Below are 16,644 nucleotides of genomic sequence, written 5' to 3' on the forward strand. Positions count from 1 at the left end.
CCTTAGGAGTTAGAAAGAATTAATTTCAGATGGACTATAAATACAAGTGCTGAATTAGAAAGTCAAAACGTTACAGTTTTTTGCTGTTTTCCAAATACAGAATTGTTTATGCTGGTCAAAATAAGAAAAAGATGAAAAATTTTCCAAGATGACTTACAAAAATTTTACTCAAAATTCTCACTTGTGGTGATGCTGTGGTAAAACACAAAAGCAAGTTAAAATGCTCTTCTCTCTACATTGCCCTAGTAAACTTGCTGTGAAAACAGATTTCACATGACCATTGCCTTTTTAGAGCCTTATAAGCTTTATTAGCAAAACATTTTCAACTTGCTGCAAGTTTACTAGTTTATTTTCGTACTTATTTTTCTTTCATGTTAGGAAATTCGTAACTAGATGTATGGCAGTTTGTAAAGTTTCAAATTCAATACATGAGTGTCTGGTAGGGTTGAGTTCAAGGGCAGCTACATTAAAATACTGAGTCCTTAATTCATATAATTCAACTATCTTGAATTTCTTGTATTTTTCATCTACTAATTTATCTTCTGGGACTCATATTTACCATCACTACACAAGTTAATAATATCTATAAATTCTCTGTTGAGAAATGTGTCAATAATCTTGAATTACTTTTCAAGAAATGCATCTGAACAAGCACATGAATAATTTGGTTGACACAGAAGAAAAAGTAGAACATGTACTTTATTAATTCCCAGCTTCCCTGGATCCTACACATGTACATTCATTCTTGCAACACAGATATCTCAGAATTGATTTTGCTTACCTGGCATCTGCCTCAAGGATGCCACCCTTCTTACATTACTACGTACCCTCAATATTACTGAACTAAAATAACTTCTAGACCTTATTAGGTGATGAGCCCAAGTATCTCTGTATGCCTTGTATCTCTGGATATATATACTGGACAAAGATTTCCATGCTTTTTATTTTATTTATAAGCTGTTTATTAAATTACCATCTTCTTTCTCCTCAGTCTGTGTCACTTCTCTGAATTGTAATTCTGACTGAATTATCATTGAATTGGCTGGTAGGTTTCATAATAAAATAGAAAGTTTTTTTTCATTAGAAACTGAGCAAAAAAAAATGTATTTGTTGATTTTTTTTTTTTTAATTTTCATATGTAAAATCAGCTGTGACATCTACAAAAGGCTTAGAGTGGCTTTTCTACATTTTTTAAACATTCCCCTCAAAAAACCTTGCAGTTAACACTATTAAGTAGAATCTGGATTGCTACCTTTCCTGTTGGTTCCTGCAGAAGCGGCACAAGAGCAAAACATGACAGATTCAGAAAACAGATTTCACATGACTATTGCTTTTTTAGAGCCTTATAAGCTTTATTAGCAAAACACTTTCAACTTTGAATTAAACGATGGAGCTCGTTGGCACTACAAAACAGTTTTCAAAACCACTGCTTTCATTTCCAAGAAGAAAAAGCTTAATACCAAAAACATTTCTCTTTCCAACTATAACAGTTATCTGGCATAAATGGATATTGTAACAATAATTCCCTGCGCTTAGTGAGTGTGGAAGGTTTTCTCTTCCACAGTACAAAGAGAGGAATGCAATGGAAGGGTCAGTTTTGAGCTCGGCGGAACACAACATATGTGATTTTAGGCAAGTAGCTCACAACTAGATCCAAAAAGGCAGTAGGCAACACTTACAGCACTTTACTTTAGGATCCAGACTCTTATAGCGCAGGTGGAGTGCTCATGTCTTAGGAAGCAATCAAAAGGAACTGGAGAGCTGTCTAGATTTAACTAACAGAGAGATCAGAGTTATCTCTGAGAACAGTAACTGGACCACATGCTTGTGAGGCACAATTTCCTAAGTCCTGCTGAGACAGAAAGTTTTGGGCAGGTACAGAAGCACAAAGCTCAGTGTCCAGGGAACTGAAAGTCAGTACCCCTCCCAAACACTTCAAACACACATTTCTCAAATTTCTGTATATTCAGCATCAGGTGACAGCTGACAAGGCTTTTAGAAGGATCCAAATTTTGGATTTCTGTGCTATAAAATTTTGTCTGTCTCCACATTAGGCAATACAGCTAGCTCAGCAATCCAGCAGTGTTGTACTCTGCAAGCAAATTTCTCATTTTACCTCAGTTATATGTGTGTTATACTGTAATGTGTGGAGCAGGTGTGTACTAAATCCTTTATGGACTATTAACCATTTTGTATTCATTCCTTTATCTATAAAGGAGGAGCAAGATTTACCTACTCCATAGAAATACTATGAGAAAAAATGCATAAAGATTTTCTGAAATGTTCAGGTAATACAGATGCTGTAGAATTAGTTGGAAGTTGAGTGTTGCTGCACAAAGACTAAATGTTAGTTCTTCCAAACAAGTGACTTAGAAGAATATTAAAAATGATCTTTGAGAAAAGTAAGTGCAGTCTTTCTAGACCACAGTTTGAATTCCAGTTAAAATCTTTCTGATGTCAAAGGCATTAAACTTAATTACACTATAGATTTTATTAAGAATTATTAGTTTTTTTCTAATTCAGAGTAAACAACCTAAATATAGAAACATTATTATTTAATAGGGGACATTTATCAATGGAGGTTGGAATGGACTTTGATTAAGGAGTCTGATGCCTTTCCAGAACAGCTCTTCTCAGAACTGAAGGTGAATGTGAGATAAGTTCCTAGTGACATTTTCTAAAAAATCGTTCTTTTAATGTATCTGAGGTTAAAAACATGTAACCATTTTTTTGAGAACTTTTAAAGTTCATATTACCCTATAAGGAAAGCTAGAATTATTTCTAACACTGAAATGGAGAGCTTTCTTTACTATGAATCCCTCCACCTGCATGGCTGTGGCAAGAACAAGTCATGGTGTTAGGAGACACAGAGGAGACAAAAGTGGCCTGACTCTGTGGTCACCCGCAGAGCTCTGGCTGCAGCCTAACTCAGGGCTCCTTGACTCAGTGCCCAAAATTTGTCATCTTCACTGTTTATTAAACAACCAATGGTTTGAGAAAGCTAACAGAAATCAACCGCTCCTCATCTTTTCCAAAACAAGCCCTGGAAGAGCAAAAGAGTGGTTAGTAAGCTTCAAACAAATAAAAGCAGGTATCTTTGTGCCACACTTCAAAGATCATCTAGTTCCAAACAGTCTGCCATGAGCAGGGTTGCAAACCACTAAATCAGATAGTAGATCAGGTTGCCCCATCCAACCTGGCCTTGAACAGCTCCATGGATGGAGCATCAACAACCTTCCTAAGCAACCTACTACAGTGCCTCACAACACTCTGTGAAAAATTTCCCTGACATCTAATCTGTATCTCCCCTCCTTTAGTTTAAAACTCTTCTCCTTTGTCCTATCACTATCTACCTGTGTAAAAAGTTGATTTCCCTCCTGTTTATAAGATCCCTTTAAGTACTGGAAGGCCACAATCAGGTCTCTGTGAAGCCTTCTCTTCTCCAGACTGAACAAGCCCAGTTGCCTCAGTCTGTCTTCACAGAAGAGATGCTACAGCCCTCTGAGCATCTTTGTGGCCTTCCTCTGTACCCTCTTCAACAGCTCCACATCTTACTTGTGCTGGGGGCCCCAGACCTGGGTGGAACATTCCAGATTGGGCCTTACTTTGGCAGAGCAGAGGGGGACAATTCCTTCCTTGTCCCTGCTGGCAACCCCTCTTGTGATGCAGCCCAGGAAGTCTTTCATCCACCAGGACATTGAAGTCCTTCTCTGCCAAACTGCTCTCAAGGAGTTCTTCTCCCAGTCTGTAAATATATTTGGGATCTCCCTAACCCAGCTGTAGCATCTGCATTTGGCCTTGTTGAACCTCACATGGTTCACATTGGCCCATTTTTCAAGCCTGTCCAGGTCTCCCTGGATGGCTTCGATTCCTTCTATCCTATCAACTGCACCACCCAGGTTGGTGTTGTCCACAAACTTGCTGAGGGTGCACTCAATCCCACCACCCCTGTCACTGGTGAAGATGTTACAGAGTAGCAGTCCCAAGACAGACTCCAGGGCTACACTTCTAGTGTCCGACCTTCACCTGGATACAGAGCCATTTACCACAACCCTCCGGTTGCAACCTTCCAACCACTTCCTTATTCACTGTGCAGACTACGCTTTGCACTTGTATCTCTCCAATTTAAAGACAAGGATGTGAATGTTTGCCCTGTCTCGTATTTTTCCTCAGCACCAGCTTTGGACATTGCAGGAAACAGGATTTGGGATGGACGGGCCTTCAGTCTACTCAACACAGCTGCCTCGCGTTCCGAGTTTTCAGTACACCAGGACGACTGACACTCGCGGGCAACCCGCTCGTTTGGGCCGCCCGGCGGCAGCCCCGCGGCGGGGCGGAGCGGTGCGGGCTGCGGGCGGTGCCCCGCGGCGGGAGGCCAATGACGGCCGGTGCCGTCACGGCACCGCGTCACGCGGGCGGCCGCCAAGATGGCGAAGGTGTCGGAGATGTACGACGTGACCTGGGAAGGTAACGCCGCGAACAGCCGCCGGCGCGGCTAGGGACGGACCGAGAGGGCTCCACGCCTCGGTGCGGCCCAAGCGGTCGGTTCGGAGTTCCTCTGCGCGCCGGAGCCGGCGTGCTCAGGCCGGGCGGTGAGGCGAGGTGACGGCGGCTCCTGCCGGGTGCTCGGGCTGTGCCGCCGGAGGGGCCGTCTCGGCGGCCTGCCGCAGCCAGTCGGTGCGCGGTGGGCCCTGCCTGCCCGCAGCGCAGAAACATGGAGGGAGCGAGCCGCGTGCCGTGCACACCGCGCCGCCGGCATGGCGTGGGGTGGGTTTCCCCGCTGAATGAGCTGAGCCGAGTATCGTGGCATTCAGTGGGTATATCGCATCCCTGTGTCCTGCTGGGAATCATAGAATTACAGAACTGCTCACGTTAGAAAAGACCTTGAAGGTCATCAAGTCCAACCGTAAAGAAAAGAACTCCTCAGCGGGGCCTGCAGCACATCGTGGCCCTGTCCTCCTCCCAGAGTCCCCAGAGATCACAGCTCGGATGTCAGGCTGTTGGTAGTTTGATGGGTCCTTGCTGAAGGCACAGCAGTCCCTGGAGATATCTGGGCCCAGCTGTCTCTTGCTGCCATCTTCCAGAGCAGGCTTCTCCTTGCCGTTTTCATTCAAAATTTGGGTAAACGCTAGAAAAAGCATCTCTCCCTATCATGCTTTATACTGTCTTTCATACCATTATCTGTTTGGTAAGGGCAATTCAGTAAAGTTGTGTTATTTTTACAAGTTCTTTTTATGTATGTTGTGAGAAGTTACTGTAACAGTTGTGAAACTTTGGCTGGAAAGTTGCAGGGAGGAAAAGAGCGTTAATTGACAGCCAGCTGAAAAGGCCAGTGACATCCTGGCTTGTATCAAAAGTAGTGCAGTGAACAGGAGCAGGGGGGGTGATCATCCCTCTGTACTTGGCACTGGTCACGCCTTGAGTGCTGTGTTCAGTTTTGGGCCTATCACTACAAAAAAGACATTGAGGTCTGGGAGTGTATCCAGGGGAGAGCAAAGAAACTGCGAGGAGTCAGAAACACAAGTCTTATGAGGAGCAGTTGAAGGAACTGGGATTGTCCAGTATAGAGAAGAGAAGGCTTAGGACAGACCTTACTGCTCTCTGCAACTCCCTGAAAGAAGGCTGTGGCAAAGTGGAGGTCAGCCTTTTCTCCCAAGTAACAATAATGTAATGATAGCTGATAGCCTTAAGTTGCTCCAGGAGAGGTTCAGGTTGGATATTAGGAAAAATTTCTTTGAAAGAATGATGAGGTTTTAGAACAGGCTGCCCAGTGAGGTGGTTGAGGCTCTCAAGGAAAGTGTAGATGTGGCACTGAGTGACATGGTCTGGAGCAGTCACAGGCATGGGTCATGGGTTGATGGTTGGAAAAGATGATCTTAGTGGTCTTTTCCAACATTAATGATTCTATGATTCTGTGAAGTAGTAGTGAGGAGGCCATTGTCTGGGAAGGAAAGTTGAGTCGAGCATTGCTAGCAGTATTGTAAGGCTTTCCCAAAGTCTAACACACGTTTGAAAATAATTTTTCTCTGTCATTAGGAAGTGCATAATAGAGTAAAAGTGAAATTCTTGAACAGACTGTAGAAAAACTCTTCACAGAGAAAAATGCGTTTCTCTCTAGTTCTGCAGGTCTCCAGCATGATGAGGCTTTTTATTACAGGGTCATTCCAGGAGGGTTGTGAACTGATCCGTAAGAGAGAATTCAAACACAGCTCTGAGAAGTGGTTGTAGTGTATCTTGAATTTGTCTAAAATGCTTGTTTTTGCAACCAGCTGTCTGGTTGGTATTTGTCTGAAAAGTGTCCTTTATGTACTAAGTCCTAGATAAATGGGATGACTTACTTAAATATTGCTCAAATATGAAAAGGGGATTGGGGGTTTTGGAAGAAGTATGAATCTGAGGCATGTGAAGTATATTTTGTACCCTACTTCATTTTCCACTTGTTTTTTTCTGTGACAAAATTAGCTGTTAAACTGTCATGAAATTGCAGTTTAGGTAAATGCATTGTACACATCTTTAGAAAAGATAAGCTGATAATATGGCTTTAACCTGTATTTTGAAATCTGGGGAGCAAGAAAACCATTTCAGAGTTTTGATAAATGACTTTAGATAGTCTGAATGTGGCCTCAGATTGCTATTGCATTAAAAGAATGTGAACATACATCTTAAAATTTACATCTAATGATTTGAGACTAAGGCTGTATGCCTTTTTTTCCCATTGTTGTTGATAATTATCCCATGGAAAATGATATTATAGTTCCTACTTGCTTATATATACAAGAATTAAAATATGTATAAGAATTAGAAACTGTGCAGTGACCAGAATTGCTGGTCTGGCGAAGCAGCACAGTGCTGTAGATTAGCCTGTCAGTACCAACTGGCCACGTGCAGCCTCCTGCAGGAGCTTCTTAAGCTAAACAGGTCTTGGAGACCATTCATAAATATTTAACGTTATTTCAATGACACATTAAAGATGAATTTGGCCCACAAGTGTTTTTTTTTTTTTTTTTTTTTTTTTTTTTTTGAAAAGATACGCTCTATATAAAGTTATTTTAAAGACTGATTTTGTAGCACAGAAGTTAGCCTGTGTGTGCAGGATTAGCATGACCTGCAAACAAGTATTGGTCACTGCAGTCAAGAACTAATAGAGCAACAGTTGGCTTTCACAGAAAAGCTGTCTGACGTATTGTCAGAATGGAACAGAATTATCCCACTTTTCTTTCTCATCTTTGTACTAAGGCATAATTGCAATAACATCTCAAACCCATCCAGCAGGAAGCAGACTTCAAGCTAGTGAGACATGAGCTTTCTGGATATCTGAAGTGCTGTTCTTGTTGCAGTCCATCATTCTACACCTAATATCAAAACCAGAAAACCAAGAGAGAGATGAGATATGCTCTAAGCTACATTTATTTGAATTTCTATTTTCACTTGTTTTCAATCTAAAAGCTTTTAAATAGCTCCTGTGTTGTCTGTTGTTTAAGCTTACATGGTGGTACATTAAGGAGTTTGATGTTTTCATGTGAGAAGTTTTTCAAGGAATTCTTTATAATTACTGAAATTACTAACAAGACTTATATAACAGTCCGTGCATGTGAAGCCTTTTTTTTTTTTTTTTTGCAAGAATGTGTGTTGGTGAACATTATATACAACAAAGAGAAAATCCCAAATGGATTGTAAAGCTGAACACTGACTTCAGCATTTCTATTCATTAAAAACATCCACTTTAGATGACAAAATTGCTTCCTTCCTCTGACTTAGATGCTGAATTCACATTTACTATGTATGGGAAGACTCAAAAATAGAAAACAGTCTCACATTTTCTCTCTATCATCATCTGTTTGCAATTAAATGATGATGAAATGTTTTTGTTGTGTTCCATATTGTGTTTGCTTCTTTGTATTCCTATTTTCTGCCAAAACCAAAGGACAGACCAGTTTACTCTGGATTTTATGTACGAATTGATGTGATTACAGCAGGCAAAGGTGAGATCCTGAGATTTGAGTTGAGGCCGCTTTGAAAGCGGAGTTGTTGCAGCCAAAGGCAGCATCAGCACTGCCAGTTGAATTTCCTTTGCCTCTTCCTGCAAGTGCAGAGTGCCGGTCAGGCTGGGGCAAGGACTGGGGCTGGAGACCTGCCCATAGCAGGAGCCAGGGCTGTACAGACCGTGAGGGTGGAGGTGAGCCTGTTCTGCCAGTGATGTGGCCGAGGGGGTTTGTTTGCTTGGTATTTTAAGAGGAGAGAGTTGAGCTGAGGTGTGGTGGGAGATCTGGTATCTCTAACAGAAGGGCGATATAAAAATGAGCTCCAGGAATGTAATGACTAGGGACTGAGCAGGGCAGTGATTTTTGTGTTAATGTCACATTTTCCCTTGTATGTCTTGTATGTTTCTCTTCATATGTCTCTGCTAACAGGGCTAACTACCTTCATTTCATGAGGTGCTTTTAGATATGAAGACTTGAAACCTGTGGTTCAGCTGAATACATACGAGTCATTATAAAAGGGTTGCATACTATCTGATTGCTCAGCCCGTATTGCCTGACACCTTAACAAGAACAAAAACAAAATAGGCACTATTTCCTTTGGCTTTCTGTAGACTGCTGCGTGTCTTTAGGGAACAACAAACACTGTGGCAAGTAATTTAGACGTGCACCAATTCTGTTTGGAAGTGCACTGGAATGAAGACATTGAGAATTTCCAAGTAAATGCATAGTTAAGAATCAGTTGGCTTATTTCTTTGTATGCATTTAGCTTGTCAGTTTTTGTGAATGTTTGTGTTCTCTCACATTCTTGCTGTCTAACTTTGAATTTCCAGGCAGCATCATGTGTGTAGAACCATTTAACTTTACTTGTGCATAGAAACATAGGCATACGTTGGTTTTGGTTGAAATTCAAAAAGCAAAATGTAGCACAAAAGCAATCTTATAGGTGATCCAAGATCACTTTAGGTAGATAGAACAAAGTTTGGTGCTTAGTTTTTAGCTGTCAGTCATGTTAACTGTGTGTGGAAGTGCAAAAAAAAGCTGCCAGTGATTAGAACTACCATTGCATTTGCTTTCTCAGTTGCTGTAAAGTAGGAAAAAAAAAAAAAGAAACTGGCAACAATTTTCATGGTATGTTCTTTTTCAGTAAAACCACTATCTGTCTAATAGTGAAAACTATTTTCCTTTAGTTCCTCAAAATGTGTTCTTGTGTACGGGACACATACATGTGTCCAGATGTAAATACGTACACAAAGTCATTCTTAGCAGTTTTCTGTTCCAAAGAATGAGGAAAACCTCAGCTAGGTAGTGCTGAGTAAGTGCTCTCTAGATGACTTTGTGTCTGCCTACACTCTTGGAGATTTGTAGTAAACGTAAAAAAGTCTTGAAATTGGAAGCAAACAAAAATCCTAATGTTAAAAAATCACCTTTTCCATCCTGATTTACCTAAATAAGCAACGATTGCTTTTACCTCTGAGCACTTCTGTGATGTAGGTAAAAAGCTTTTGCTTCCATGTCTGTCTTGTAGTTTGTTTTGCTAAAAACATGCAGATTCTTTTTAGAATGGAATTTTATGCCATTTCTTACACTGATAAAAGTGAACTGCTGTTGAGTTCTCATAGTTATTCTAATGCTTTCTTTACTTGAAAATGTATTCATGTGGAGCAGAAATAGTTTTGATGTTGTTTGTAAATACAAGTGTAAAACTACTTGAAAGAAAACTCTTGAAGGCTGTTTTTCTTAAAACTGGGCAACATCCATTAAATTTTATTGTTTACTGAGTAACCAGCACCCTGCAAAGCTAGAAGTTGAATTATTTATATTACAGCACGAGCAAGGCTTGAGTGATACAGCTCCAGAGGTCTCATACATACACACATCTGTTCTCTAGTAGTTCTCTTCTATTAATGGAAATCACTTTTTCAGATCTATTGCTTTCTAAAGCTTGCTTTGTATGCATATTTTAAGAAATAAAGTTCAAATTCCATTCCTATCTGGAAATCTGAATATTTTCTCTTCAATTCTTTTCTCTTTTTACTTCAGATATGCGTGATAAAATGAGAAAATGGAGGGAAGAAAACTACCGAAACAGTGAGCAGATAGTGGATGTTGGAGAAGAGTTAATTAATGAATATGCATCTAAGCTTGGAGATGACAGTAAGGAAATGTTTGTCAGAGTTCCATTGCTTTTAGATTTTATTTCATTTATCTGATTTTGGTTTTCACTTTTTGACTTCTGTTTTGTACTTCCCTGTTGCCTTCGTGCATCTGATTGGGAAAATAGGACTTTTTAAAGTCTTAATAGGTTGCCAAAATTCCCAGGTTCTATTTCTTTCCCAAATACAGGCTTCAGTGAAGACAGATGTAAAAATTACTAAATATTTAGTTTAGTGAGTTAATTTATTATTAGTTAATTATTAGCTAGACCATGATGTGAAAACAGCATATGTATATATATTTCATTTAGTTTTCATTTGTCTGATTTTCTGTTCTTCAGCAGCATTGAAAAATTGAAAAAGGTAGTCGTAGAATCATAGAGTGGCCTGGGTTGAAAAGGACCACAACGATCATTTAGTTTCAACCCCCCATCTATGTGCAGGGTCACCAACCACCAGACCAGGCTGCCCAGAGCCACTCCAGCCCGGCCTTGAATGCCTCCAGGGATGGGGCATCCACAACCTCCTTGGGCAATCTGTTCCAGTGTGTCACCACCCTCTGAGTGAAAAACTTCCTCCTAATATCTAACCTAAACCTCCCCTGTCTCAGTTTAAAACTATTCCCCCTTGTCCTATCTCTATCCACCCTCATAAACAGCCGTTCCCCCTCCTGTTTATATGCTCCTTTCAAGTACTGGAAGGCCGCAGTGAGTTCTCCCCAGAGCCTTCACTTCTCCAAGCTAAACAAGCCCAGTTCCCTCAACCTTTCCTCATAGAAGAGGTGCTCCAGCCCTCTGATCATCGTCATTTTATAACAGAGAAAGATTTTCCACCATGAAGTCATATATCCTGCAGAAATTAATATTAAAGCTGTTTTCATTATAGCATTACACTTGTGATATTATAGATGAAGCTTAAGTCTACATTTTCACTATCCACAAAATTGTTATTTTCATATAACTTTAGCTAATTTATACTAATTTCAGTAGACAGAAGTTTGGCATATGGTGTTCCATATTGAAAAAGAATTGTTTGTTGTGGTTGGTCACAGGCATAAAGTAGCACTCTACTATAAGCATGATGTAAAAACAAAGTATTAGAAAATGTTACCAAGCGTGCACTTACTGGTTTGGGTATTAATCTCACGCAAGCAGGTTTTTATTTTAATGATAGGTGTTTTTTCTTCATTTACCTTTTTTTATAATTCAGATTATTTAATATAGGCTTAATGTATTTCTTCTAGTCCTTGAATTTTTATTAATTGGTGTTGTGTAGAAACTGGTGGATTTTTGGAGTCATATTAATGCACTGTATGTACTAATACATTACAGTATTCTAATAACTCTGTTTAGTTTTAGTAAGTTAACTTTAATCTTGAATACCTGACTGTATCTGGTGTTCCAGAATTCACATAGCTCTGTCAGGAAAGCAACGTCATGAAGAGCCTCTGGGAGATTCAGTACCTGAAGGCACTCTGCTCTACTCTGAGAGATGTTACACTGTAGCTGTGAGGAATGTGGTTGGTAGGCTGCAGGATGGACTTAATACAGCTACCTACAAAATAATTGTCAATGTTTCCCACTTATTTAGAAAAAAAGCATTTGAAAACTAACCTTGATTTTACTCTCAAGTTACAATGTTGTTGGTAATTTAAGAATTACATTTTAGTGAGGAGTTCTTGAGGAGCTTGTCCTGCTCAAATCTTAACATTTTTTATTTTGGAATACTATTTTGGAAGACATTAGCTTCTGTTTCTGTTCTGTAATGTATGTAAATCAAATCAGGTGTACCTAGTAAGTTTAGAGCACTTGCAGTACATGTATTAATATTTTCTTCTGCCGTAATATGATTTTTCTATAGCTTGTATAGTTGCTCTCTTAAGTTCTTAAATTCAGTAACTTAATGGACCTAGAACAGAACTACTATAATCTGTCATTGATTTAGAAAAATTGTTCCATTCCAGGAAGAAAACAATATAGTAAATTCCTGGCAGGAAACAGTTAAGGGAAATTTGTTTTCATTCTAACCTACGGCTGTTCTCCAGGTCTCATCAGAGGGCACGTCCTAATGGGGATCTGTTTAAAAGTTTGCAGCTACAATGTTAGGAATACCAGAGGATTTGAGCTTTTTGCCTTTCAGAATGTCAGAAGGTACTTTATGGTACTGACAGCAATAAAACTACTTAAATGCATTTTTAATTGATTCCATCAGTTTCTTGAAATGTCCGTTGTTCTGTAATGATCCACAGAAGAAGCAGGGGAAAAATATATGGACATAGTTCATTGATCTTATTTTCATTATAGGTGTTTCCCTTTATGTTAAAAAAAATAAATAAATAAAAATAATGATATCAGTTACCTCAATTTATGTCTCTTTTGTGTCCAGTTTGGATAATATACGAGCAGGTGATGATTGCTGCCCTGGACTGCAGTCGAGATGATTTGGCACTGGTAAGTTTTTAAGCTGACTTTTCTCCTAAACCTAAAGTTTTCTTCCTGAGTACCTCTTCTGGATAGTTCCTTGGACATTTGTAGGATAATCTGAACTCCATAACTTCGCCTTGTAGGATATCAAGAAATAGACTGCTGTGAAGAAACTGCCTCCACCCACCTTTTGTATTATGTTTAAGTAGATCATGTCTCTTCCAAGAGCCATTAAAATATTTACAGCTACTTTGCTATGGGCTAAATTTCACAAATACTGACGCTGCCATATTGTGCAGAAAGTTTTTGGTTATCAAAATATTCTCAAAATATATAGTTTTTTTAATGTTTTGAGGTAAAAATGCCCTGTCACGTATATCTATACAGTATGTCATGCTTTCTTTGCTGGCAGTCCTTGACACATTGGAGCAAGTCCAGTTGATGTCCACTGAGGTCAGTAAGGAGCTGGGCTACATAATATGTATTAAAAGACTCAGAGATATAGGTTTGTTAAGTCGTGAGGAGGCAAAGAAGAGATCTTTGTTATCTTAAAATCTCTAATTACAGATTTGTAGGGTGTTATAAAGTTATAAAATAAGTATAGACAAACTTTTGTTGATGCAACAAAGGACAAATGTGATAAGTATAAATGGCAGCAAAGAAAATTCCACTATCCAGTATTAGGAAAAAAAGAGTTTAACAGCAACAATGGTGAACACTTTAGGACACATAGCACAGAAAAGAAGTGGTAATCCTTGGAGATTCTGAGAAACACGTTGCTGTGTGGCCCTGAATCACCCTCATTAAGTTGAAAACTAGCTTTGTTATGAGTGAGAATTTGATGCAGGTGACCTCCAATGGCCCTTTCTGATCCAAATTATTCAATAATTCTTAATATAAATATTGCTAATGGTTATTTGGTTTTAGTAACTTTGTGTGCAGATTTATTTGAATTATAAAAATAATTCAGACTAAATGAGCCTGTTTTGAACTCCTAATAGCTGCTTGCTAGTTGAAAAACAACACTTTCAAAGGTTCAGGTCCTTCACAGGAATTATTTTCCCAATGCCTTGTTCTCTGGCAGACAGAAAGACACCATGTAACATTTTTGAGCTTCAGGTGGTGTCATTTGGGTGAAACTTAACGGTCTGCGATATGCAGGGGTTCAGACTAGGGGTTGTATGTGGGAGAAGGACAGTATGAAAGTAGGCAGAACCAGACAAGTTTATCTTGAGATTCATATATACATGGCACAATGAAGTACTGGAAAATAGAGAACACCACACTGAACTGTTTGTGAACCTTGTGAACTTCCCTTTTATTTGTGACTCAAAAGAAGACACCATTGTAGTATAGTTCTCTGTTCAGTTACAAAAAAAAAAGCATTTCTGTGTTCTGATTTATATCTAAATCAATTTTGGTCATTATTTTCAGGAAGACTTTCATGGAATTGTTGAGGCAGACAGTGCTGAAAGATCAGTTGTGAAACGCTATTTGTTTTTACTGACCGTGGCAAGGATCTTGAATTTGTTTCTGTGCCCTCTAAGAGATAGTGCTCGGGGTGAGGCAGTGCACGTTTTATATGCAGCTCAGAAAGGAGGTTAAAGGGTTAGAGGAAAACAGAGATTATTATTATTATTATTACATTGATTTATGATGAAGAAGTAGTTAATTCAAGCAAGTCAGCATCATATGTGACTTTCTCCTACAACTATAGCCCCAAAGTAGGTTTTTTAGCAGAGAGATTTTGACGTTTGTGCTTAGAGGAATGGATCTCAATTTCTCCAAATGAGGAGGCTGAGATGGATTTTACAGTCACTTGGAGAAGTGAAGGCTCTGGGGAGAACTCACTGCGGCCTTCCAGTATTTGAAAGGAGCATATAAACAGGAGGGGGAACGGCTGTTTATGAGGGTGGATAGTGATAGGACAAGGGGGAATAGTTTTAAACTGAGACAGGGGAGGTTTAGGTTAGATATTAGGAGAAGTTTTTCACAAAGAGGGCGGTGACACACTGAAACAGGCTGCCCAAGGAGGTTGTGGATGCCCCATCCCTGGAGGCATTCAAGGCCGGGCTGGATGTGGCTCTGGGCAGCCTGGTCTGGTAGTTGGCGACCCTGCACACAGCAGGGAGTTGAACTAAATGATCATTGTGGTCCTTTTCAACCCAGACCATTCTATGATTTATCTAGCTTTTGATTTGTGTTTTTGTTGTTTGTTTTGTTCTTTGTTGAAAGTGCCTGTTACTGGTAAGCATCTGTATTACCAGTGTTTACATACTTAAATTCAGATGTATATTTCTTTACCTTTTGTCATACCTTTAAAATTAAAAGTTTATGTTGCTGAAAAAATCAGAAAGCAGATTAACTGCAAATTGAAGTTTCACAAATAAATGAGATTTGCCATTGCAATTGCTGAGTTTTTGAGAGAAACTGAAAAGTAGATTATTGATGTTGTGTAGAACCAGTTCTCTCTGTGTGAACTGATAGAGGCTCTTGTTAAAAAATGCAGCATTTCAGAATCATAGAATCACCAAGGTTGGAAAAGACCAACAAGATCACCCAGTCCAACCAGTCACCTATCACCAATAGCTCTCACTAAACCACGTCCCTCAACATAAAATCCAAACGTTCCTTGAACACCTCCAGAGTCGGTGACTCCACCACCTCCCTGGGCAGCCCATTCCAGCTCCTGACCACTCTTTCAAAGAAATAATATTTCCTAACCTCCAGCCTGAATCTCCCCTGCCGCAGCTTGAAGCCATTCCCTCTAGTCCTATCACCAGTTACACGAGAGAAGAGGCCGACCCCCAGCTCACTACAACCTCCCTTCAGGTAGTTATAGAGAGCAACAAGGTCTCCCCTGAGCCTCCTCTTCTCCAGACTGAACAATCCCAGCTCCTTTAGCTGCTCCTCGTAACACCTGTGCTCCAGACCCCTCACCAGCTTTATTGTCCTTCTCTGAACATGCTCCAGGGCCTCAATGTTTTTCTTGCAGTGAGGGGCCCAAAACTGGACATAGTACTTGAGGTGTGACCTCACCAGAGCTGAGTACAGGGGGACAATCACTTCCCTGTTCCTGCTGGCAGCACTGTTCCTGATGCAAGCCAGGATGCCATTGGCCTTCTTGGCCACCGAGGCACACTGCTGGCTCATGTTCAGCTGAGCATCAGTACCCCCAGGTCCATTTCCTCTACGCAATCTTCCAGCCACTCCGCCCCAAGCCTGTAGCGTTGCATGGGGTTGTTGTGGCCAAAGTGCAGGATCCGGCATTTGGCCTTGTTGAACCTCATCCCATTGGCTTCAGCCCAGCTATTCGGCCTGTCCAGATCCCTCTGTAGGGCCTTCCTACCCCCAGGCAGATCCACACTTTCAGCCAACTTGGTGTCATCCACAAACTTACTGAGGGTGCACTCAGTGCCCTCATCCAGGTCATCAATGAAGATACTGAAGAGGAGAGGCCTCAGCACCGACCCCTGGGGAACACCACTCGTGACAGGTTGCCAGCTGGATTTAGCTCCATTTACCACCACTCTCTGGGCTCGGCCCTCCAGCCAGTTCCTTACCCAGCCAAGAGCGTACCTGTCCAAGCCACAGGCTGCCAGCTTCTGCAGGAGAATACTGTGGGAGACAGTGTCAAAGGCTTTGATTGAAATATATTGAAATATATGTGAAATATATTATAATACACGATTACAGGGAGTACAAGTTAATAAGTCAATCAATCCAACTCTGCACTGCTGTGATGAGAGCAATATGTAAGATATAGTCTAGCTTATCATGCAGGGGACTTCTTTTGGTTTGTTTTGAAAAGTGCTACAGCAAGTTGTTCAGAGCACTCTCACAACTTTTCATATCAGATTATTTCTTTTGATTTCTTAATCTGCAGGAATTTATTTTGGTCTCTTAGCTCCTGAATTCAACTGGATAGTGACCTAGTTGGGTCTGTGTTGAGTGGTTCTAGTCTCCCAGTACTTCTGCATTCTTCATCAGCGTTTCTTGGGTTAATCGTTTGTTGTTTTTTTTTTCTGGGTGAAATCCATCTGCAGCTTGTGAGATCCAGTATTACTGCAAACAAGTTTTGTCAGT

The 16,644-nt window shown here is 40.3% G+C and overlaps 1 protein-coding gene across 4 annotated transcripts in view; it reads left to right on the plus strand.

Moving 5' to 3' along the window:
- EMC2 (ER membrane protein complex subunit 2) overlaps positions 1–16,644 on the plus strand; it is a 118,939-nt gene that overhangs the window by 73,751 nt on the left and 28,544 nt on the right. For 2 of the 4 annotated variants that reach the window (XM_085221573.1, XM_085221574.1), the window contains 2 exons: positions 10,023–10,136; positions 12,521–12,585. In XM_085221573.1, the coding sequence (XP_085077699.1) occupies positions 10,023–10,136; positions 12,521–12,585 (179 nt within the window). Of the gene's footprint in view, positions 1–4,309; positions 4,468–10,022; positions 10,137–12,520; positions 12,586–16,644 lie in introns of those variants that run through there. The other 2 variants (XM_085221575.1, XM_085221576.1) reach the window with 2 other exon arrangements.

This window comes from Meleagris gallopavo, chromosome 3, assembly GCF_905368555.1.
Source record: "Meleagris gallopavo chromosome 3, MGAL_WU_HG_1.1, whole genome shotgun sequence".
Taxonomy (NCBI): domain Eukaryota; kingdom Metazoa; phylum Chordata; class Aves; order Galliformes; family Phasianidae; genus Meleagris; species Meleagris gallopavo.